General features: G+C 41.7%; 1 protein-coding gene across 2 annotated transcripts in view; it reads left to right on the forward strand.

The window, feature by feature from the left end:
* Positions 1 to 25,096, forward strand: part of MYH11 (myosin heavy chain 11) — a 101,961-nt gene that overhangs the window by 72,444 nt on the left and 4,421 nt on the right. For both annotated transcript variants that reach the window (XM_077828895.1, XM_077828894.1), the window contains exons 13-40: positions 254 to 427; positions 629 to 802; positions 1,372 to 1,486; positions 2,465 to 2,658; positions 3,859 to 3,980; positions 4,105 to 4,174; positions 4,341 to 4,501; positions 5,415 to 5,523; positions 6,176 to 6,307; positions 7,089 to 7,295; positions 7,915 to 8,052; positions 9,041 to 9,164; positions 9,917 to 10,088; positions 11,024 to 11,236; positions 11,617 to 11,761; positions 11,856 to 12,062; positions 12,805 to 12,909; positions 12,995 to 13,147; positions 13,611 to 13,859; positions 14,145 to 14,357; positions 15,265 to 15,477; positions 16,215 to 16,376; positions 17,202 to 17,330; positions 17,971 to 18,059; positions 18,427 to 18,550; positions 18,785 to 18,993; positions 21,286 to 21,394; positions 23,750 to 23,922. In XM_077828895.1, the coding sequence (XP_077685021.1) occupies positions 254 to 427; positions 629 to 802; positions 1,372 to 1,486; positions 2,465 to 2,658; positions 3,859 to 3,980; positions 4,105 to 4,174; positions 4,341 to 4,501; positions 5,415 to 5,523; positions 6,176 to 6,307; positions 7,089 to 7,295; positions 7,915 to 8,052; positions 9,041 to 9,164; positions 9,917 to 10,088; positions 11,024 to 11,236; positions 11,617 to 11,761; positions 11,856 to 12,062; positions 12,805 to 12,909; positions 12,995 to 13,147; positions 13,611 to 13,859; positions 14,145 to 14,357; positions 15,265 to 15,477; positions 16,215 to 16,376; positions 17,202 to 17,330; positions 17,971 to 18,059; positions 18,427 to 18,550; positions 18,785 to 18,993; positions 21,286 to 21,394; positions 23,750 to 23,922 (4,385 nt within the window). The remainder of the gene's footprint in view (positions 1 to 253; positions 428 to 628; positions 803 to 1,371; positions 1,487 to 2,464; positions 2,659 to 3,858; positions 3,981 to 4,104; positions 4,175 to 4,340; positions 4,502 to 5,414; positions 5,524 to 6,175; positions 6,308 to 7,088; positions 7,296 to 7,914; positions 8,053 to 9,040; positions 9,165 to 9,916; positions 10,089 to 11,023; positions 11,237 to 11,616; positions 11,762 to 11,855; positions 12,063 to 12,804; positions 12,910 to 12,994; positions 13,148 to 13,610; positions 13,860 to 14,144; positions 14,358 to 15,264; positions 15,478 to 16,214; positions 16,377 to 17,201; positions 17,331 to 17,970; positions 18,060 to 18,426; positions 18,551 to 18,784; positions 18,994 to 21,285; positions 21,395 to 23,749; positions 23,923 to 25,096) is intronic.

The raw sequence follows: 25,096 nt of genomic DNA on the forward strand, positions 1-25,096 counted from the left end.
ACCTACATAAAACTACTGAGAATTACACTGAGTTGAAAAAACAAACTTAACTATAACTGGTTAACATAATGTCTAAAATTTTAATGTAAATTTTCATGTAAAGCCAAGGTAAGGGTAGTAAAATCTACTCCCTTATAATGTAATGATTATTGCTAATGAAAGTACTAGATGATACAAAATGTTATCTTACTATTCAAATTTCTCTTGTACATTTATTTTTAAATATCATTCAGTTCTTTCATCCCATTTTCAGGTCAATTCCTTTGAACAATTGTGTATCAATTACACAAACGAGAAACTTCAGCAGCTCTTCAACCACACAATGTTCATACTGGAGCAGGAGGAGTATCAGCGTGAGGGCATTGAATGGAATTTCATTGACTTTGGCCTTGATCTGCAACCTTGCATTGAGCTGATTGAAAGACCAGTAAGATTACATGTCTTTCTGGGGGACAACATTGTGTAGGTTGGATAAGGGATGTTTATATCTCAGTCCAACAGGGAGTTTGGGTAACCTTAGACTTTTTGGCTCAATTGTTTCAGAGTATGATTATAAATAACCTAGAGGAAACTGAAGGTGGTTTTCTTTCATTGCATATGACTGATGTGTCTACTGCTCATGTTGCAGAACAACCCGCCTGGCGTCCTGGCTCTCCTGGATGAAGAGTGCTGGTTCCCCAAAGCTACAGATACATCCTTCGTAGAGAAACTATGTCAAGAACAAGGCAGTCATGCCAAGTTCCAGAAGCCTAAACAACTCAAGGACAAAACTGAGTTCTCCATAATCCACTATGCAGGAAGGGTACTGGACAGGACTAAGCTCTCTCACTATATAAAACTTGTACCTCTTTGATGTCCAAACAGTGAAGTATACAGCCAAAATGTGATAGATTGCCAAGAAATAGAATCGAAGTACTAAGAGTGACTTAGTTTGCTGAAAAAGTGCTTTCATTCTGTAACATATAGAAAGCGCTCAGAACTGGTCTAATTCTGCTCCCATTGAAGTCCATCCCTGGTGAAATCCACTGATTTCAATCTGAGCAGAGTTAGCCCAAAGCTGAGTGTTTCTCAAAATGCCACTACTTTGGATTCGCCAAATAAATTCACAAAGATAGTAGGGGTCCACTGATGTGGATATGGCAGGAGGATTGGGGCCCTGAAATATGAGTGCATTAACCTTGAAGAGCTGGGCATGTACCAACCTTAATCCATGTGAGCAAATCCTATCGACACAGGGCATTTCACATTATTATTAATTATTATTATTATTTGGAGTGTTGTATTGTCCAAAGTTCCCAGTCAGGTTCAGGGCCCTCGCTATCAAAATTCCTGACTGACAACAGATTTTTACATGAGTGATATTTTCTAAAGGTTAACTACAGTGCAAGTGCCTGGCTAACGAAGAACATGGATCCACTAAATGACAATGTGACTTCTCTGCTGAATCAGTCTTCAGACAAATTTGTGGCAGATCTTTGGAAAGATGGTATGAATCTGAACTCTAAGCTTGTAACGTTGTATAAAGAGCTGACAATGATCCTTTAGGAACTATTCTGATTGCTTTCTGTCCCTTATCAGTGTTAGGTACCGAGGGCATTAAACTCCTTTTCCCTAAACTTATTAAATCTTTAAACTATACTCCTCAGAGACAGTGTGTAAGCTCCATCAAATCAATTACTTACTTAAAAATGCCATCCAAAAAGATCATGAAAATGAAGGTTCAGCATGTAGCTGTTATTGAACTTGTAACATTGAGCAGCTTATATTATTGTTACTTCTGAAGAGTGATCATGTACAATCCATATCTCACTCCCACCTCTCAAATGAGTGTCCCATGGGCATTGCTAAGAAGACGTAATTTCACTGGCCCCTGCGAGTATGATCTTCTGTTACATAGCACTTTTAATCTAAAAGAATCACAAGGAGCTGTACAAACATATGTGTAATATAAACAGCAGAACCCTAATTTTTCCAAAGGACTTGGAGGATACCCCAAACATTCAGATAATCAGGGGAAATGACCCAGAAGAGAGAGTGGTCCAGTGTGTGCAACACTGGGGTGGGAATCAGGAGGTGTGGTGGGGAGTTTTCCCAGTTCTAACTTGCTAGGTAATTCTATATAGGGGTGTTGTGAGGAGACATTAATGTTTTTGTAGACTAAATGTAAATGTAGCCCATACATAAGGGCTAAGTGTTCTATATTAATAGCCATGCGTTCAACAGCAATGTATTCAGTCATCAGTCCCTGAGAAGTTGTATTTTCAGCATTGACACAGAAATAGTAGACCTTACCAGATATTTAATCTTCTCTATATCTATGACTATTGCCACTAAACTTTTATATAGTACCACAATATACGGTTAGATTATACTAGATTTTAATATGTGCAATCATGCCAGAATCAATGAACTTTGAAGATGGTCTGTCCGAGAGGTTCCATTCACACTTGTTTTTATGTTTCAGTGGACCGCATAGTGGGACTGGACCAGATGGCAAAGATGACTGAAAGTTCACTCCCTAGTGCTTCGAAAACCAAGAAGGGCATGTTCCGTACTGTTGGGCAACTCTATAAGGAGCAACTGACCAAGCTGATGACCACCCTAAGGAATACAAATCCAAACTTTGTCCGTTGTATCATTCCAAATCATGAAAAAAGGGTATGTTTCAAATGCTCAGGTTTCAAAACCTTGGCACAGAGCCCATTATTCTTGTCATGTTCTAGTAACTCTAACAATATACTGTAGACTCCACTAATTCCCAGACTTTTTACTAAGGAAATCCTATCCCAGCCTCATGCAGAGGGGAGGCTCCAGGAGTGGGGATGGGTTGGAGAGGAAGCTACCCCATACTCGCCCCACAATGGCAGCTTCTGTCCATGGTGTTGGAAATGGCAGTGAGTGGTGTTACCTGGCACATGGGATCACAGCAGCACTCAGGTTTGGCCCAGCTGCCCCTAATGTCATGACAGAGGGAAAGCCAGACCTCATTTGTGTGAGTGGCATTGCAACCTGGTGCACAGGGTCACAGAACCACTCAGATTTGGCCTGGCCACCTCTCCATCATGACAGGGGGGCAGCCAGGCCAAATTTGAGTGAGTGGCACTGTGAACTGGTGCACTGGATTTCAACACAGGTCACAACACCGAGACAAGGGAGTCAGGCCCAGGCCCAGGCCCAGGCCCAGGCTCCCGGGACAGGAGCCACCACTGTGGGGTGAGTGTAGGGCAGGGTTGGTCTCCCAACCTGCCCCCTTGAGGCCCCTACAGCAGGCCCACAATCCATGTACAGCTTCCCATGACCCACTGGTAGATCATGACCTACTGCCTGGAAAACACTGTTGTAGATGACAGTAATATAGAAGCATAGAAAGAAATGTAGGGCTGGAAGGGACCCTGAGAGGTCATCAAGCCCAGTCCCCTATGCTGAGGCAGGACCAAGTAAACCTAGACCATCCCTGACAGGTGTTTGTCCAACCTGTTCTTAAAACCTCCCATAATAGGGATTCTGCAACCTCCCTTGGAAGTCTATTCCAGAGCTTAAATACTCTTGTAGTTAGAAAGTTTTACCTAAATCTCCTTTGCTACAGATATAGCCGATTACTTCTAGTCCTACCTTCAGGGACGCAGAGAACAACCGATCCCCATCCTCTTTAGAACAGCCCTTAGCATGTCTGAAAACTGGTATCAGGTCTCCCCTCAATCTTCTTTTCTCAAGACTAAACATGCCCAATTTTTTTAACCTTTCCTCATAGGTCATATCTTCCATTATAATGCTATGCCAGTAATACACTTTCCAAACATCTATCTTCCTTCCTCATTTATTTTATATGCTAAAACTGAAAATATCTTTATTCCAAAGGCTGGCAAACTTGATGCCCATTTGGTGCTGGAGCAGTTACGATGCAATGGTGTCTTGGAAGGGATTCGTATCTGTCGGCAAGGATTCCCTAACAGAATTGTCTTCCAGGAATTTCGCCAGCGGTAGGACACTGCTATAGTACCATATGATTTGGAGTGTTGTAATACACATTCATCTGTGCTGAAACTAAGATCACGGCTGTGCTAAATAATCAGTTTTCCTTTTCTACGCCATTTCTGTTTACAGATATGAAATTCTTGCCGCAAATGCTATTCCTAAAGGATTTATGGATGGGAAACAGGCTTGTATATTGATGGTGAGCAGAGTGTTTTCAACCAAAATTAATGAAGTCAGGAACATACATTTTACATGGAAATGGTTAATTTTTCTGCTAACGGTGTAAAAACCATTCCAATGAAAAGTACTTAAGACTGTACTGTAATGACAGTGTCAACAAAATATCTTTGTTTCCCTCCCAATAGATCAAAGCGTTAGAACTTGATCCCAACTTGTACAGGATTGGACAAAGTAAAATCTTCTTCAGAACTGGTGTTCTGGCTCATCTGGAAGAGGAAAGAGACTTGAAAATCACAGATATCATTATTGCTTTCCAAGCTCAGAGTCGAGGCTACCTGGCAAGAAAGTAAGACTGCACTGTCAGAAACACAATAAGTCCATGGCAATGTATATCATGGTGTGTAGTTATCTGCATTGCAAATTGAGGCTTTTTTTTAAAATGAGGTTTATGGTTATTGTGACATTTTGGGTGCCACTGTAATGCAAAGGTATCAGATGCAGTACATTACATAAGACGGCATACTCCTTCCCCCTAAGATCAATTACATAGAATAGATGTACTTCAACTACTTAGACTGTAAACTGTAAGTACTATCTTTTTTGTTCTGTATTTGTATGACCCTTGACACAACAGCGTTCTGGTCCATGACTAGGAATGCTAGATTCTACCACAATACAAATAATAAAGCTGATGCCATTTGCAAAGTGTTAAACCCCATTGATACAGAGCTTGGACCTGAAGCACTGGGCACTTGAGTCACCTGACCATACGTCCAATTAATTTGAACCCAACTAAGCACTCTAAGAAGTAAAAGTCCATTTTTTAAATATTAACAGTAAAGGTTCTTCCCTTGGGCCCTGCCATCAAAGCCCTCAGACTTCTGAGCAAACAGTTTTAAATATGATATGATTAAAGAGTGAGGACCTGAATAAAAAGCCTAGATCTGACTGCTTGCATACCCAGGATTCTGGAGACGTCCATACTCAGATCTGGATTTTGTGGTTTGATCCCATCTCTATAATTAAGCCATTGTAAAAAACAGCAGAATAAAATATTGAAAAGACAGACAAAATTACCACCTTTCCTACGGGTACCACAAATAATGAGACACTTTTAAAGTGAGAGCTTGCACCAGACATCCGAAACTTTCACACAGATTCGTTCACCAGTGTTGCTTTTTTTGAAATGTATTGTGCAGACAACTTGTGCTCACTGTTTTCAAATTATTTGAAGGAAGTTGCTTTGTATTTAATTACAGGGCCTTTGCCAAGAGACAGCAGCAGTTAACAGCAATGAAGGTCATTCAGAGAAACTGTTCTGCTTACCTGAAGCTAAGGAACTGGCAATGGTGGAGACTGTTCACTAAAGTAAGTGATTGTCATTCAGTGAATTTCTCTTCAGCCTTCCAAATGAGAGAGATTGTCTAGGATTCCAAGTCATGTTAGGAGGAAGGACTTTTACTGATTTATAGGGCCTGCTCCAAAGTCCATTGTAATCAGTAAAAGAGTCACATTGATTTCAGAGGGTTTAAGATTAGGCTCATTGTCAGAAAAGTTTTGAGCATATTTCTGGAATGTTATTAAAAGTATGGGTCATTCGGTCTTTATTCAGATGATGAAAATAAGCCCCTGAAAAGGATCCACACAAGAAGAATTAGCATGTTTAGATCTTTAATTTCATATCAGAAGTTGAAATGAGTTAGTGAAGAGGTGCCCTGCATCACAACTCCCCAACAAATCTTGTTCTAATTTTCCCGCTTCATAAGTCTCACCGGAGAGTCAAAGGACTGACATGACCCAAAGAATGAAATAGCCTTTTTAACAGAGAAGTGGCCTTCCATGAGCGTTGCTGAAGCTCAATGGTGTGAGGAAGCTTCCAGTGCAACTGACTGTGTTGTATTTGTCCACTACCTTCATAATAGAAAAGTTCGTCTGTAGGGCTGTCAGTCTGGCATCCTTGATAAATATTGCATTCACTAAAATAAATGCTGAAAAGGAACATTCACACTTGTTTTTTCAGGTGAAACCACTGTTACAAGTCACCCGCCAAGAGGAAGAAATGCAGGCCAAAGATGAGGAGCTACAGAGAACAAAGGAAAGGCAACAAAAAGCAGAGAGTGAATTGAAGGAACTGGAGCTGAAACATAATCAGGTGACATACAGTTGTGGACCACTACTGGAAACTTTATCAATTATTTTATTTTTAGAAGCTTATTAAATGTTACAAAATACATCAAAAGGGTCTGTTCTCCTTACGCTTCTGATCCTCTTAATGTCAATGGACCTGAACCAAAGCACTCCGCAGTCCACTGCCAGACTTCAAGAGCCTGGACCCCTAGATCTCCTGTCAGTGTAATAATCTCTATTTACTGGCAATCTAGGAGAACCATGGAATCATAGAAATGTAGGATTGGAGGGGAGCTTACAAGATCATCTAGTCCAGCCTCCTGCACTGAGACAGGACCAAGTAAACCTAGACCATCCCTGATAAGCATTTTTCTAAACTGTTCTTAAAAAGCTCCAATGATGAGGATTTCACAATTTACCTTGGAAACCTATTCCAGAGTTTAACTACCCTTATAATTAGAAAGCTTTTCCTAATATCTAATCTAAATATCTCTTGCTGCAAATTAAACTGATTACTTCTTGTCCTATCTTTGGTGGACATGGAGAACAATAAATAGGTCATCGTCCTCTTTATAACAGCCCGTAACATGTTTGACTTAACACGTCGCCACTTGTCTTCTTTTCTCAAGAGTGAACAAACAAACTTTTTTTAACCTTTCATCATAGGTCAGGTTTTCTAAACTTTTTATTACTCTGGTTGCTCTCCTCTGGACAGTCTCTCCCATTTGTCCATATATTTCTTAAAGAAAGCAGCACTGGGTAACTTGTGAGCTAAGTTTGAAATGCATATCCATTTATCTGCATAGCTATGTGAAGAAAAGAATCTCCTTCAGGAACAGCTTCAGGCCGAGACCGAGCTATATGCTGAAGCTGAAGAGATGAGAGTCCGCCTAGCTGCTAAAAAGCAAGAGCTGGAGGAGATCCTGCATGAAATGGAGGCCAGGATTGAAGAGGAGGAGGACCGCAGTCATCAATTGCAAACAGAGAAGAAAAAGTTGCAACAACAAATGCTGGTACTGTAACCTATGTACAGGTCATGCACTTGCACCTTGCTGAAAAAAATTGGCAACTACTGATCCTGTGAAAGTGGCTGCTATATAGTGCTTTATGGAATATGTATCCGCTGCACGAGTGGTTCTCACACATTTGTACTGGTGACCCCCTTCACACAGCAAGCCTCTTAGTGCAGCCCCCCCTTATAAATTTAAAAACCTTTTTTACATTTAACACTATTGTAAATGCTGAAGGCGGAGAGGGGTTTTGGGGGGAGGCTGACAGCTTGTGACCCCCCATGTAATAACCTTGCGGCCCCCTGAGGGGTCACAACCCCCAGTTGGAGAACCCCTGTGCTACACAGTAGTAGGAATGCTTTTCTGCTGTTTTCCCCTCCATGTAATTCTTTATAGTATACAGGCACATTCTTCCCCTATCCCTATTTAAAATATTTAAAGAGTATCTTTTCTAAATAGCTAGATTACTAAATCTTTCCTTCCTCCTTATGGTTCACCCATTTCTTAAAACTAGAAAAGTTTTTAATATGTCCATATCTGTTTGGGCAGGCCTGAAATAGGCCCTGTAGTACATTCATTTCTAGAGTTCATGTTTTTGGGGGCTTTTTTCCCCAACAAAAAGGACCTTGAGGACCAGCTGGAAGAAGAAGAAGCTGCAAGGCAAAAACTACAACTTGAGAAAGTAACAGCAGAGGCCAAGATAAAGAAAATGGAAGACGACATTCTCGTAATGGATGATCAGAACAACAAGCTGACCAAGGTCAGTGTTATGGGCCCAGTTTTCTACTTAGTGCAAAATCAATGTAAGATGAAAAGATCTCCTCTTCAGCTACAATGGTAACAATAACTTAGCACTTCATAGTCACGTAGCTAGCAGGCCATAAGCCCTTCGTGTCTGGAATGGGCTGGTGACAACGTTGCCATGTTTATCCTAGACCATTTTAAATCTTATTAAAAATCTAAATGTTGTTGGCTTTTTGAGTCCTCTAATGGCAAAAAATATTTCCAAGCAAAAAACCCCATAGCAGTTAAGCAAGATCAGTGGAAACATTCCCCTTTAGCTCCTAGAAAGAACAGACAGCTCCCCCTATGCACAAAACTTACTAATTCCTTTTAACTTGTAAAATTGTACATAATCATCTAACTGTTGTTTAACTATATTACTGCTACGTCTTGATGCTACCTCCATTAACGTCTATACCACTTACTTTCTAAAATAACTGAATACTAAGAGATAAAAGATAGTTGAGCAATAAACTTTGCTAAAGGATATCTGCGTGTTCCTCCCAATCTGGGATAATTGGTATAACTTCTTATGCATCAAGCTAAGTATATAGGGTCACCTCATGCAGAGGGCCAACACTTCATGCACCACTTACCTCCTATTTTGAGGGCTTTAATTATGCATAGGCCTTGTGCTGGTCCTCTGGGCGGGAGGAATTTCACCCATAAACCCTAAGGCCATGATTCAGAAATGCACTTGAAGTACACATGTGTTAAAATACTTTCCTAAATCGGCACCCAAGTGCTTACTAGCATAGAGTGGGTATAAAGAATCTAATCGTCTAGTTCATCTCATAAAAAGCATCCACCACTTTCCATTGCCTCTATAATCAAAGTGCTACATGACACTGTCAGGAAATGTGGCATTTAAAAAGACCTGATTTATTTTTTAGTGTGTACATTGGCATTTCATAAGTATGAATAATATATATTCTATCTGTAAATGGAAACTTCTTTTTCTTAAGGAAAGAAAACTCCTTGAAGAGAGAATAAGTGATTTAACAACAAATCTTGCAGAAGAAGAAGAAAAAGCCAAAAACCTTACAAAGCTGAAAAACAAACATGAATCAATGATTTCAGAACTGGAAGGTATTGTAAACCAAACGTGGTTTTATATCAATTGCTTATTTGACTTGTATTTTTAAAAGACTCCTTTAAAAAATAGAGATAATACATTTACCATCTAGGTTTTCTGAAATTCCGGAACAAGAAATTCTGTAGTAATTACCAAGTAAAAATTATTTTTAATGACCGTCCTGGTGGGCTCTTTCCAAGTAGGCCCAAATGTAATTTTAATTGTTTTGTAAGTTTGTTTTTCACTTTTAATTTCAAATGGTATTTGCCAGATTCAATATTCTGGGGCCAGTTAGAACTACGTATTACAATATTTATGAGAAACCCAGGCTTTCATTTATTACAAATCATTTTTTTAAAATCCAAGTCAGACAAAGGTAAAAGAAATGAACAATTTCATTTGTGTTTCTTGGAGAATGAACCCAACCTACAAAAGCTATGGGATGGGAACAATGCATAAGCAAAACAGAGGTCCCTATTTTGTTACAAAGTCAGCACAAAGAAAATATGGCAAAAAGTAGTGCTTCAGAATACTGGGGAGCAATGAGCTCATAATTTATGGATGGACAGAAAGTAAAGTTTGTGTGCTAGTTGCAAGTCACTAGCCCTTCACCACAAAAGAAAATTGACTTGTAATTCCGTGTATAAGCAAATGGAGAAATACAGTGACCTCACTGGTTTTCCATGTATACGTTCCTATGTTCAGGATCACTTTGAGAATTCCTTGGGCTGACTCACTACCCTGACAAGAATCCTTATTTTTCCAGTGCGACTGAAGAAAGAAGAGAAGAGCAGACAAGAACTGGAGAAAACAAAGAGGAAGCTGGAGGGAGAAGCTAGTGATCTGCATGAGCAGATTGCAGACCTACAAGCGCAGATTGCCGAACTAAAGATGCAGCTGGCCAAAAAGGAGGAAGAGCTGCAGGCTGCTCTTGCTAGGTATCCAACTCCTACAGACAGAAGGGCCTTAGCTGAAAGTGCAGATCTGGACCTGCACACACCAATCCCCGCTCACACTTTGGGAAAGTTCAGCTCTGAATCTGATCTCTGCACTTTGAAGTGCAGGCTATAGACAAAATACACGGCAAATTACTACAGGTCTGCCCCGACCATGAATCATTCAAATAAATGGGGGAGGGAGGGGAGGGTTTCCGATAGACTTAAATAGAAGCAGGATCCTCAGGCCATGAGAAATCAGGGCTTGAAATGTCACTGGCCACCAAGCCCCCACTGAGCAGTAAGATCCTTCCACACCTCAATATCCTCTGGGATACTGTCTCTCCAGACAGGTGCAACAATCATTTTCCCAAGCCTCCCCTCCCCTTCTTTCCATATTTCTTTCCTGCATTGGGGGCCCAGTTTCTTACATGTCAAACAGTTGAGAAAGTCTTACTCTGCAGATACCAGTGATCCTCCCAATTGTCTATGTCATCCAAGAGATGAGGACACCACATCTACTTCTGTCATTCTCTCTCCATGCTGGTTAGGACTGTCTGCACAATGAGTTAAAAGCTGAACCTAGCACATACATTCAAACATATATTTAGGATGGGATTTTCAAAAACTCTTGGAGTTGGCCTAATTCTGTTCATACCGAGGTCAATAGTAAAAGCTCCTATGGCTTTCTAAAAGACTAAGAGTTAGGTCACTCAGAAAACCTTACCCTTAAATACACAGTTTAAGCTATACTAACATAAGATGTTGTGTTATCTTATCTATTATCTGGTGTGGATTAATTACATTTCCTAGTAAAATTAAAATTAAAAAACAATGGATTCATTTAGGTTATTTGGATTGAAATCATACCACCAGCTCCCAACAGCTCAACACACTTGAAATTTTTTTTATATTTACATCATACTTTTTTTGTCCAGGCTTGAAGATGAAATTGCTCAGAAGAATAATGCCCTCAAAAAAATCCGTGAGCTGGAAGGTCACATCTCTGATCTCCAGGAAGACTTGGATTCTGAGAGAGCAGCAAGAAACAAAGCAGAAAAACAAAAGAGAGACCTGGGTGAAGAGCTGGAGGCCCTGAAAACAGAACTTGAAGATACATTGGATAGCACAGCTACACAGCAAGAACTCAGGTATAAAGACCTAGCATATGGTAGAAAAACAAATGTAGCCAAAAATCACTGTAAAAAGACATAAAATCAGAAAGCACTATTTCAGTAAAATATTGCATAACACATATCTAGTGATATGTAAAGATCTGCACATCTGGAGGGAACAACATGCACAAACCCCAGTGCGAGGAACTCTTGGATTCTTATTCAGGCTCTGACAGTGTTGCCCTACGTAGGATTGGACAAGTCACTTAATTAACTAATAATTCTAAAGTGCTACTATAAACGTGCTGCTGCTGCTGCCGCCATTACTTATTATCACTCAGCTGTACAATAACACAGTATCCTGTGTGATTAGATTGTCTCCCAGCTGTTCCATTCGTGTGTGTATTGCTTTCCAGAGCAAAGAGGGAACAGGAGGTCACAGTGCTGAAGAGAGCTCTGGACGAGGAAACTCGGACTCATGAAGCCCAGGTCCAGGAGATGAGGCAAAAGCATAGTCAGGCTGTGGAAGAGCTAACAGAACAGCTGGAGCAATTTAAACGGGTAAACTGAAACCACGACCCTGAAAATGGGTTTATCTATTAGACATTGTGGATTTCTTTTACACAGTGTATTTTTCTTTGCCCTATGCATTCAGGCCAAAGTAAACTTGGACAAGACCAAGCAGACACTAGAGAAAGAAAATGCTGACCTGAGTACTGAAATCAGGTCACTAAATCAGGCCAAACAAGAGGTGGAGTACAAAAAAAAGAAGCTGGAAGTGCAACTTCAGGAGCTACAATCCAAATACACCGATGGCGAGCGCGTCCGGGTGGAACTCAATGAAAAAGTCCATAAGTTGCAGGTAAGAAATACCTTCTTCAGTGACCTGAGAGGCTCAGTGGGACAACTGGATATGGAGCGACTGACTTATTCTGGGTCCCACACAATGGTGGTGCTGGTACAAACCATTACTCATTTCTAACTAAATGCCCATTCCCAACAACTGTTAACTCACAAATGCAGCAAAAAAAGGCTTCTTAGCATGTTATGTGGTAAAAATAGAATACGGTTTTATTTTGTATTTGCATTTGAAAACCAACTTTTCCAAATCAATTTCTTCATAACAAGTTGCATTCCATTGGGTATAGACCTCTCCACTCAACTAGGGAGCATGACAGAGGGAGTGGGGCACAAAAGCAAGGCACCCTTTGCATGGAGCTGTTCTACAGCAGTGCTGGACAAATGGAGGTTCAATAAAGTTGCAGGTGACAGAATTCCAAGAAACCTCCACCCCAAACATAAGCCTACCTGCTGTGGATTGGTTCCACAGCCCTGAAATCTCACAAATTCTCTTAGCAAAACTTTGGCAATATCCACCATTCTGACATGATTTTTGCTGTCTTGAATTACATCTGAACTGGAAAACAGGCCTCTTCTTGGATTCTGGAAGTGACCAGGAAGCACAGGAGCAGTTTCTGGTCCTGGCATTCAAATACAAACTGTTATTCAGGAGTCCAGTCTGGACCCATCTCAAACATAGCTGGGGTAGATGAGATTGAAGCTATACAAAATGACTGAAAACATTCAATGTGATTTTTCTTTAGGTTGAAGTGGAAAATGTTACCAGTTTGCTCAGTGAAGCAGAAACCAAGACAATCAAACTCACTAAGGATGTTGCAAGCTTGGGAGCTCAGCTACAGGATACACAGGTAGGCTTCCCACTGGGATAACCTGTATAAAACATATTGAAAAAGAACAAAAAATGACCATGTTCTATTATGATGATCTCTGTAGGAGCTGCTTCAGGAGGAAACTCGGCAGAAATTGAATGTAGCTACCAAGCTTCGCCAACTGGAGGAGGAAAATAACAGCCTGCAAGAGCAGTTGGAGGAAGAAGCAGAAGCAAAACAAAACCTAGAGCGACATATTTCGACACTGACAGTACAGGTACAGTGGCACAGTTAGAACATTAGCTCTGGTGCTCAGTCTTTACAATAGGTCCATAGATTACAGATCTCTAGTTATCCCTATACATCTTAGCCAGTGAACTATTGTTACTAGGCCAGAAGCACCAAGTATAGGACCTGTAGGCCAACTGTAGCCTGTGGAATTCTACAGGGCAGCCAGTAGCCACCCTCTTTAATGCAGAGGAGAGTGTGACCACAGGACTACTGGCGATACCTTGGTGCAAGATCACTCGCCTCATGATGGAGTCTGGAGCAATGGGCCTATAGCCTCTGTAGGCTGCCTCATGATGTTAAAGATGAGTGACTGCCATCAGCCTCATATTGAGTGCGTTAGGTGCATGCCTGTGGGTTCCTTGGACTATGTCAGGTGCAGCCCACTGCTGTGCAAACTTAGAGTGGCTCTGCTATACAGACTTATTTCATTCCTTGAATTCAAATTTCAGCTTTCTGACTCAAAGAAGAAGCTCCAGGAATATACCAGCACAATAGAGAGTATGGAGGAAGGCAAAAAGAAGCTCCAGAAGGAAATTGAAGGGCTCACACAGCAGTTTGAGGAAAAAGCTGCTTCTTATGACAAACTGGAAAAAACCAAGAACAGACTCCAGCAGGAGCTGGATGATCTGATAGTGGACTTGGACAACCAACGCCAGCTGGTCTCCAACCTGGAGAAAAAGCAGAAGAAGTTTGATCAGGTATGAGCTTATGGTCAACTCCTTTCATGTTATAACCTAACTCTGCTGGGAGTCATGGGTGCAGAGAGTAAGTTGTTGAGTGGGAATTAACATAGTTATAGAAAAAGATTAAAGTTGCATTATTTACGCCATGATTAATTTTGTATCTGCATATACAGGGGCCTTTCTCTGTAGTCATTAGTAATCGACAAGACTAATGCAATAGAAAACCCTACACTTAATGGCTTTCTGTATTAATAGGATTACTGTGCTCAAACTGAACATTTTTATATTATTGATTTATAGATGCTTGCTGAAGAGAAAAACATCTCTTCCAAATATGCAGACGAAAGGGACAGAGCAGAAGCTGAAGCTAGAGAAAAAGAAACAAAAGCTTTGTCCTTGGCCCGGGCTCTTGAGGAAGCTTTGGAAGCCAAAGAAGAACTGGAGAGAACCAACAAATTGTTGAAAGTGGAAATGGAAGATCTAGTTAGCTCCAAGGATGATGTAGGCAAGAATGTAAGTCTCACAATATATATCCCATATAACTATTTCAGGGATAATCACTTAAATTAATAGTTAACACAAAGATCTACATTTTCAGTGTGGAAAGTTCTTCACAGTGTAAAATCCATTCAACAGTGTCAGAAGTTTTATGCAGAATTTTGTGAGCAATTCCATCTGCATCCAGTCCTATCAGAGACTCAGCAATGAATTATGCTTACAAGCCTTCTTTAGTCTTGATCAACAGCAAGTTATTGATCTTGAAGAGGACTATTTGCCTCATTTCTGAGAGAAGACAAAATTAAAGCAGAGATTGAGAAGTATTTGCTAACCCCGTAAGCAGCTTCCAAGTTGTGCAGTTCACAAATCTGAATTGATTAATTGGATTTGATTTTGCCGACAGCTACCACTGTGAATAAAAGATATGTCCACAGCTGACTTGGCAGAGTTCAGTTGTGACAGGATCCAAAGCAGTGTGATGGCTCTAACAGGTGTCTGTGTCTTTGAGCTAAGAGCTTCAGAAGGAAATAAAAATTAAAAGGAATCCTGTTAACTTGATTTGAAAGGGGATATTTCTTCCTATCTCTTATTCTAGCGGCATGATCACATCACTACCACTAAGGGTTTATTTTCACAATTGTTGGTGTTTAGACTAAAAATGAATCCTAGGATAACATTTGGTATCCAGGGTCTCAGTCTATGAATAAGCTGAATTTTGCCTTTTAAAATAGATTTATAAGGGTACAAAAAATGCTACTTTGCCACTTTTTTGTGTGTACTCTTGAAACTTAATCCATCCTCTCTCCACAATTCGTATATTCCAATTTTTTCCATGCTATAGAATGATCACATTACATTACATGTATTTTTAGATTGATTACAATCAGTAAAAACATTGTATTGATTTCTCATTGCATGAAAGGTCCATGATTTGGAGAAGTCCAAACGTGCCCTGGAACAACAAGTGGAGGAGATGAAGACACAATTAGAAGAGCTGGAGGATGAGCTACAGGCTACTGAAGATGCCAAGCTTAGATTGGAGGTTAACATGCAGGCCCTAAAAGGACAGTTTGAAAGAGACTTGCAAGCTCGAGATGAACAGAATGAGGAGAAGAGGAGACAGCTGCTTAAACAGGTATAATTCGTTATCAGTGACACTGTAAATGTTTACTGAAAGTAACTGCAAATCCCCTGGCTTAAACCATTATTAGTAAGTGCTTCAGGATAATAAGAACCAAACATTCTTCTTCCCTCTGCTTGGCTGAATAAAAGTTATATAGACCATTTTGCTTTGCTTAAAAAATAAGCTGCAGTTATAGCAGTGTTATTGCTTGTGGGTATTTCAGTATAAGGAATTTGACTGTAGAAGATAGTGATTTAACAGTGAGATTCCATTTAGTGTAAATCACCTGAATAATGAACTCTGACATAATGGCTAAAATGCTCCCCAGGCTTTCAGTGCAAGTAGTAAAAGATAGGTCCCAAATATAATACCTGGCTTCCCTGGATGAATCATTAATGACAGTGAACTGATCCAAAAATTCTGGCAGGGAAACCAAACAATGCTGAACCTGTTGGTAGAGGTGATATTGTGACTACAACACAAATATTCCATTCATCAACTGTACTACACATGTATCCCTCAGGACAGAATCAAACTTTGGTCTTTTACCACCCCGAACTCCAGTATTTGAGCCAAACGAGGATTTATTTCAGCAGTCAGTGGTATTGTAAAACTAGTGGAGCTTTTATTACCTGTCGGCAAGCCCCTCGAACAGCATAGTACACATAAGTCGGGAGTAAGTAAAGTGTGTCTAAGGGTGCTAAAGTGTACTAGTAATCCTAAACAAAATCTTCTTTGCTATTGGTTAGCTCCATGAGTATGAAACAGAACTGGAAGATGAGCGTAAGCAACGTGGCCTGGCAACTGCAGCTAAAAAGAAATTAGAAGTTGACATTAAGAATCTGGAAGGTCAGGCTGACTCTGCTAACAAGGCTCGGGAAGAAGCCATTAAGCAACTTCGTAAACTACAGGTTTGTGGCTCCTGAGACTGAATAGTTTTCTGTTGGGTCATTGATGTGACTTGTATAACAGCAAGTGGAAATTAGATGTCATTTGTGACCTCGATGCTAAATAGATATAACAGATATAATATTAGAGAGGGGTTTGAATCAAGACCCCAGATCCAAAATGCTTAGTTAATGTAATTTGAGTGACCTTGAGGTAGCTGGCTTAGAGAGTGAAAAATATCATGTTTTGCAGTAGACAGAAATGCCACAACTAATTGATCAGCACGGATGTGCTATTGGCATCTCTGTGGAAAACCTAAGGGTTCCATCAAAGAGGTGAAGCAAAAAAGGCCAGATGTGTCGATAGGACTCAAAATTGGCTCTCCACTACATGGACGTAGCACAGTGTATTTTTGAAAAACCAGCTATCACATTTGCACCTGCATGAATAGTAGCCAGTTTTCAAAGACGCTGTATATAATGATCAGTGATCGAGGGCAGGATTGAGACTTGACAGGACAACTCTTAAACACATGAAGGGATTGTCTAGATGGTGAGTTAGTGTGCGGCAAGCTGGAGTATAAATCTACAGCACGATAGCCTGTAGCATACTAACTATCTGGGTGGATGCTGTAACTGTGCACTAAAAGTTCCCAGTCCTGTTTCAAAGCAGAGTAAATCAAAGTGCATTATGGAACTGTTAGTGCGTGACAGAAGGGTCCACACAGACAGTTTTGTAATTACATGGAAATTAGTATTTGTTTTGTTCAATTTTCTTTTCAACAAAACTGTGATAAACACAGACAAATACAAATCCATCCTTTTTTTTTTTTAACCGTCTGAAACCAGGGTCAGATGAAGGACTTCCAACGAGAGCTTGATGATGCCCGTGCCGCAAGAGAAGAGATATTTGCGACCGCTAGAGAAAATGAGAAAAAAGCCAAGAACCTGGAAGCAGAACTTATGCAGCTGCAAGAGGTAAAGTGTGACTCTTAGAGAGTACTAGAGTGCAGGCTGCACAAGATCTTTGGTAACAAAACAGAGTTGTACCTGAGGGAACCAAATCATTAAAAAAAAAAGAAGTGATATTGGCCATGGTGCAGGGAAAGCTACAGTCAGAACCTCTTATAACAGGTTCTGTGGACCTCAGTAAAAACCAAGGCCCAGACCCTCAAAGGAATTTAGGCACATGACTTCCATTTAAATGGGCCACGGTGCTTAGAGATGCTGAGTGCCAAGAGCTTCCTTTAAAACCATTAGCCTATAAGAAGATATTTTTCACTGGATGGAAAAGAAAAATGTACTGTCTGTTACAACCCTTATGACCTTTTCAATAATATTGTACTCCTGACATCTTTCATCATGTTTTAAATGGATACAATCCTTGTATCTGGAAGCACAATACAACACAAACTGCGGACGGGTTGGATAATGCATATTTTTGTTCCATTAGTCTATGACTATAGAATCATAAATTGATATTCTGGTGACAGAAACATCTGACAGAGGTTGGGTTTAAAGAGACATCATGGCTGATCAGTCTCTCACTCCATGTTTGGACTGTACTTTGTTTAACCCTCTTCATTTTTTTAATACACTGGCTGTTTGTTTCCCCTAGGATCTGGCTGCTGCCGAAAGGGCCCGCAAACAGGCTGATCTGGAGAAAGAGGAACTGGCTGAAGAACTTGCAAGTGCTGCTTCTGGGAGGTAAGAATTGGTAATTATTTTCAAGTGTACCAAAGCCTTGCTAAATACCTCTCAGTAGCCAATGTTTCTGTCCTGAAAAGCGATCTGTAGCTCCAACCTTGCCAACGCATACACATATGCTTAGTTACAAATATGTGGCTAATTTCATTAAAATCATTGGGACTACTTATAAGTTACTCATAGATATGAAGGCCAGCAGGGAGGAGCAAGTGAGGTCTCTAGTAACATAAATAAGATGGCAGCACAAGACTCATTTCAAGAATACTTCCAGGTTCTCCATGAGTCTTCAGCACCTTCCAGTGTGTTGCAAGACATGGTCAGCTGCTCAAAACCAAAAACTACATGCTTTACAAATTTAAATTTACAGGACTAGCCTCCAGGATGAGAAACGTCGTCTGGAAGCTAGAATCTCCCAACTGGAGGAAGAGCTAGAAGAGGAACAAAGTAATATGGAGGGAATGAGTGATCGCTTCAGGAAAGCAGTACAGCAGGTACAGTCCATTTGAGTGTGTCTATAAGTAAGAGGGGTGTAATGTGTACGTATGTATTATTGATACATGTGTGTTTCTGTCTGTACCCATCCAAGGGTGAGCTTGTTTTTGGACACGCCTTCAGAGAGCATCCAGAAAGAGACTTCATATTTTATATTAAATTGCTCTAACTCCCTTTTCCCAAGTCTAAGGTAACAGCTGTAGATTTTAAAGGGCTCTCCCTAAATATTTCAGTCAGAGCAGCTGAATAATGAGTTGGTAACAGAGCGCGCTGCGGCACAGAAGAATGAAAGCGCTCGGCAGCAACTGGAGAGGCAGAACAAAGAGCTGAAGAGTAAATTGCAGGAAATGGAAGGAGCTGTGAAGTCCAAGTTTAAGACTACAATTGCTTCTCTGGAGGCCAAAATTTCTCAGCTTGAGGACCAAGTGGAACAGGAATCCAGGTACTTGGACACTACAACTCAACCCTCACTGACAAAGCCATCCTTTTATTTAATTTTAATACAGATAATCAATTATTTTTGTCAAGGTCCAAATTTCTTGGTCAAGATATAGTCAAAGTCCAGACTTCAGAGAAAATAATACAAAAACAACAATAATAATAATGGTAATAAGTAAATAAAAAGCTTTCACTATCCATTCAAACGTGTCTGGCAGTCCGGGTTTGGCCAACGCTCCACCTATTGACTACCCATGTTTTAATATATGAATACCAAAAATACTAAAAGGTTTTCCAGGATCCTATTAGTGGCATTAAGGTTTGGTAAAGAGTCTCACATACATGAGCAGTGTTTCTTTGGAAAATGATTGGTTCGTATCAAAACCTTGCATAGGACCAGCTTTGAGAAGAATTTATTATTGAAAAGTCTTCTAGAATGTAATAGAAAACAGTTTCCCTGCTATAGAATTGTACAGGCTTGCCAAAAAGCCTAGATGAAGCATCTTATTCTCTATGTTTTCAGAGTAGTTTCCGTAGAAACCTATTGGTTTACCCTCCTTTACATTCTATACTGGCAGTAGGACCAGTTCATTAGCACTATAGTCTTGTTGTTTTGGGCCAGATCCTGACTCCACTGGCAGGACAGCAAGTTCTGTAAAGGTGTCTAGTTAGCATGGTACTCGGCCTCAAGGGAGTTCTCTGCCTGCCAGGGTGCATGGCTGTCTGGTTCTATTTACCTCCTCCCCTCTCTCCCCAGGCTACTATCAATGGGGGGTAACATTTAAGCAGGGGGACGGAGCAGAGTTTTGAAATTTGAGGACAAAGGGAAAGATTCCTTCTGTCTCAATACAACAAGGACCAGACCATTTATTCTGGCTGGGGGCTAGACTTGGCCCTTTACGCATGCTGATGCAACTGGGCATCATTTCAGGCCTCATTGTGCACATACAGTAATTGCCATCCTTCTTGCACCTCCAGTGCAGCATAGCCAACTAGCTGCCAAACTGTCCAGGATTGTGGTCAGTGGTGTGGGTCTGCACAGTCGTCACTTTGGACTCTCAGCTGCATTTGCTTGTTGCAGGTTGGGGGCGCTGTTGGTGTCTGCATCAGGCCAGAGCCTCTAGTTCTCTCACTGCAGCTGTTATCTCAGACACTAGTGTGATTCTGAGAACTGTAGACTATTCAAAGTAAATATTTGAGAATACCCAGCACGTTGTCAATTGCCTGTGATAAGAAGCCAGGCTGCTGTCTGTCTGTCTTAACTCTCTTTTCTAGCCCATTTAATTGGCATAAGCCTGCACAGGTGAGGTGGTAAATGACTCCATTCTATGGCAGCAGGAGGCCTAAATCACAGTGGAAATGATGCATGAGTAGGGACAGGTAAAATGAGCCAACACTGCATCTCTCGCATGCTATGAAGCCAAGCTGTCCAGTGGGAATACATGGAGAGAGGGGAGTGGATTGTGAACAAGCCAGCAGGGTTAGGGGCCAGGCCAGTGGCTCCATAGGATGCATAGATCTGCTGGACCATAATCGTGCATGGAGAAGACCTAGTAAGCTATGAGCTGGAGTAGAGCTGCGCTGAGCACTTGCTCCACACCTGCCATCTGGGGAGGACGGAAAGTGTTCTGTCCTTCCCCCAAAAAACACTCTTGCAGTTCCCCATTTTTATTCACTTTCTGACTAAAGAAGCAGGGTTTGGCTGTAAGCAGAAAACTAGTAAATAACTAGTAAAAAAAAAACAAACAAAAAACACAACACCCCAAAAAAGCAAAACAAACAAAAAATCCCAACCATTAGAAATGTGGCAGATGGCTATACAAAGATACCAGGGCGGGCAAACGCTCCCTGCTCTCACATCTAGAAACACACACAGGACAGGTGTATAATGAGTTGACCCATGGGAGAAGCTGCTGCTTCCTTCAGTTTTTACAAAAGTCAATAGCATTATTCTGAGGAAGGCTTTTAATATGAGGATCACTCATAGAATCATAGAATATCAGGGTTGGAAGGGACCTCAGGAGGTCATCTAGTCCAACCCCCTGCTCAAAGCAGGACCCAATCCCTAACTAAATCATCCCAGCCAGGGCTTTGTCAAGCCTGACCTTAAAAACTTTTAAGGAAGGAGATTCCACCACCTCCCTAGGTAACGCATTCCAGTGTTTCACCACCCTCCTAGTGAAAAAGATTTTTCCTAATATCCAACCTAAACCTACTCATGCTTCTTTTCACAAGCCCTGTGCTCCTAAGAATTCTCCGTTTTCCAGATCAGTAAGTGTCATGCTGTCATTTGCAGAGAGAAGCAGACCACAGCCAAGACACTGCGTCAGAAGGACAAGAAGCTGAAAGAGGCCTTGCTGCAGGTTGAAGATGAAAGAAAGCAAGCGGAACAATACAAGGACCAGGTAATGCACCCTGTGATGGGGATCCAGCAGGGGAGGAAGGGGCTGCTGTGAATACCCAGGCTTGTGAGGCACCTCACCACTACCTGCCTCTAGCATGAAGTAGTCGTCTGTGCTCCCTGACACAAGCTGCCTCTGGCCACACAAGCACTGCCTACCTAGCCTCCAGACCTTTATGCAGGCTAGTGTTAGGCATACGCCAACCCAAGTCCTACCAGGTTTGCTATCCCCAGAGGGACAGCATATACACTAGCTTGTTGGATTCAAGTGAGGATCTGCTCCTAATAACCTTGCAGCTCTGAGATCTTAAGATAATAATGGAGACATAAATGGGTACGTATAAAACAAAAAGTATAATGCTTCCTAGAGTCTAAACTCCTCTTTAACAGGCTAAACCCTGGTCTAAAGTAGTTTGCCTTAGGTGAGAGAATCTCCCAGCATCTCCCACCACCCTGGCTGTGATCTCTTTCAGGAATGCCAAAAGCACTGCCCTTTTTGCTTCCTTGGTGAAGGATAAAGTAATGTCCTTTTGCATTTCTATATCCTCCCAAATTCATTGTTGGTCCCCAGAGTCAGGATGCCCCTCCCCTCACCCCTTCCCCCCCCCCCCCCCCCCCCCCCCCCCCCGGCTTTATTCCCTGACATGCAGACTTCATGTTGACTTTACATCCTCATATTGACTTTGAATGCAAAGGGGGGGGTTCCATTGTGTTGGCTTACAATGCTTAATGTGCATGTGAACCAAGGCAGATAGGTGAATCTACATCCTTTGTCTTGCAAAAACCTGTTTGTCAACCTGCCTGGATTCAGACTTAAAAAATATTTTTCAGTATATACATAAATTCCTTACATACATTTCACAATGATATTAATGACCAGTGTTATCCTGGCTTTCATTTAAGATCTCAATGACATTCTTTATAGATAAATACTATGAAAACTTTGACAGGTTTCAGAGTAACAGCCGTGTTAGTCTGTATTCGCAAAAAGAAAAGGAGTACTTTTGGCACCTTAGAGACTAACCAATTTATTTGAGCATAAGCTTTCGTGAGCTACAGCTCACTTCATCGGATGCATACTGTGGAAAGTGTAGAAGATCTTTTTATATACACACAAAGTATGAAAAAATACCTCCTGCCACCCCATTCTGCTGCTGGTAATAGCTTATCTAAAGTGACCACTCTCCTTACAATGTGTATGATAATCAAGTTCGGCCATTTCCAGCACAAATCCAGGTTTTCTCCCCCCCCCATAGCAGTGCCGCTGATTTGAAGGTATACATTGTCCCCAAATGTGAAATAGTTATGGGTAAGGACAAAGTCACAAAGTTCAGCCACCAGGTTAGCCGTGACATTATCGGGGATAGTGTTCCTGACGGCTTGTAGTCCATCTTTGTGTGGAATGTTGGTGTAGAGGGCTTCTACATCCATAGTGGCCAGGATGGTGTTATCAGGAAGATCACCGATGGATTGTAGTTTCCTCAGGAAGTCAGTGGTGTCTCGAAGGTAGCTGGGAGTGCTGGTAGCGTAGGGCCTGTGGAGGGAGTCTACATAGCCAGACAATCCTGCTGTCAGGGTGCCAATGCCTGAGATGATGGGGAGCCCAGGATTTCCAGGTTTATGGATCTTGGGTAGTAGATAGAATATCCCAGGTCAGGGTTCCAGGGGTGTGTCTGTGCGGATTTGATCTTGTGCTTTTTCAGGGAGTTTCTTGAGCAAATGCTGTAGTTTCTTTTGGTAACTCTCAGTGGGATCAGAGGGTAATGGCTTGTAGAAAGTGGTGTTGGAGAGCTGCCGAGCAGTCTCTTGTTCATATTCCGACCTATTCATGATGACAACAGCACCTCCTTTGTCAGCCTTTTTGATTATGATGTCAGAGTTGTTTCTGAGGCTATCAATGGCATTGTGTTCCGCACGGCTGAGGTTATGGGACAAATGATGCTGCTTTTCCACAATTTCAGCCCGTGCTGGACTTCTACGTAGAGTGCTTCCGCCGACGTCCTGGTCAACCAGCCAGAACAGCCTAACCTGGCACTGGGTCATAACTTACTGGGTTCAGGTGCCTGTCCCAACTGGCCTCCTGTAGCCCTCTGAGCTTTTCACAGGGCTGTTGACAGAGACCACTCTTCATCTCAGAACCTAAAGTGTTAATTTCAGTTGAGACATATCAAATACATGCAGTCCAAAAGAGCAGAGCTAATCTTACTGGAATGTCACAATAGCGGCCACAGCAGATACTTGCAAGTGTAGAGAGTCAGGAAAGTACATCATCGTGAATAAAGGGGTGCAGATGGAGGAACGTAAAATGTTCTGATCTCTTTAAAGGAAACTCAAAACATTACTCTTACTTCTCGCTCAGGCCGATAAGAGCACCGCCCGAGTAAAACAACTGAAAAGACAGCTGGAAGAGGCAGAGGAAGAGGCCCAGCGCATCAATGCAAACCGCAGGAAACTGCAGAGAGAGTTGGATGAAGCAGCTGAAAGTAACGAGGCCATGGGCCGGGAGATGGCTTCACTGAAGAGCAAACTCAGGTAGGGTGGCTTTGTTTTTTACTAGCTTTTTTCTGTCTACTAAGGAGAGATTTAGAATTCTAAACTATAGCAGAATTTGAGGAAAGAAACTTAGTTTAGAAGAAACACCCTGTTGATGCTGGGGAGTTATGGGTTCCCCACATCCGCCCAATTAACATAATAAAAATGCTACTCATGGGTCAAAGACTTGAGGTGAAGTTATGACCCAATCAAAATCAATGGCAACACTCTTCTCGACTTCAATAGGGCCAGGGATTCACCCTTCAGGAATGAGATGTTTCAAAAGCATTCAGCACTCAACTACCTCTGCTCCCATTGCAGTTAATGATAAAACTTCTATTGGCTTGAATAGGAGCTGAGTTAGGCCAACAGTGACTTTTTGAAAATCTTATGCTGGAGTTGAGACCCTTGAGGGTGATATTAAGAACATATAAGAATGGCCATTCTGGGTGAGACCAGTGGTCCATCTAACCCAGTATCCTGTCTTCCTACCAGGGGCCAGTGCCAGATGTTTCAGACGGAATAAACAGAACAGGGCAATTTATCAAGTGATCTGTCCCCTGTTGTTCAGTCCCGGACAGCTCCTTGCAGTCAGGTTTAGGGATACCCTGACCATGGGGTTGCATCCCTGATCATCTTGGCTAGTAGCCATCGACGGACCTGCCTGCCATGATATTTATTATGTGCAGTACTAGTTAGCACTCTTAAAGCTAGTCACCTGTCCCTCCTCGCCCCACTCACACTGGAGAGATGACTGAAGTGATACCCCTGAAGTTCAGAGACTTGAAGTTCTGTAGGGAGTCAAAGGGCTTGTCAACACTTACAGTGCTGCAGAATGCAGTTCTGATGCTGTAGCGCTTAGTGAAGACACCATCTATGCCAACAGGAAAGTGTCTCCCATCGGTGTAGGTACTCTACCTCCCCGAGGCAGTAGCTAGGGCCACAGGAGAAGCCCTCCTGTCCATATAGCACTGTCTATGCCAGGAGTTAGGCTGGTATAACTGCGTCGCTCAGGGGGGTGGATTTTCCACCCCCGAGTGACATTGTTATACCAAGGTAAGTTTATAGTGTAAACCAGGGCAAAGGCAAACCACATGCACTCTGTGACACTCGCCCAAGTTGCCTCCCTATTTCATACATTGACCAGTCGGGTTTCAGCGTCACTGTGTAACTG

Source organism: Eretmochelys imbricata, chromosome 10 (assembly GCF_965152235.1).
Source record: "Eretmochelys imbricata isolate rEreImb1 chromosome 10, rEreImb1.hap1, whole genome shotgun sequence".
Taxonomy (NCBI): Eukaryota; Metazoa; Chordata; order Testudines; family Cheloniidae; genus Eretmochelys; species Eretmochelys imbricata.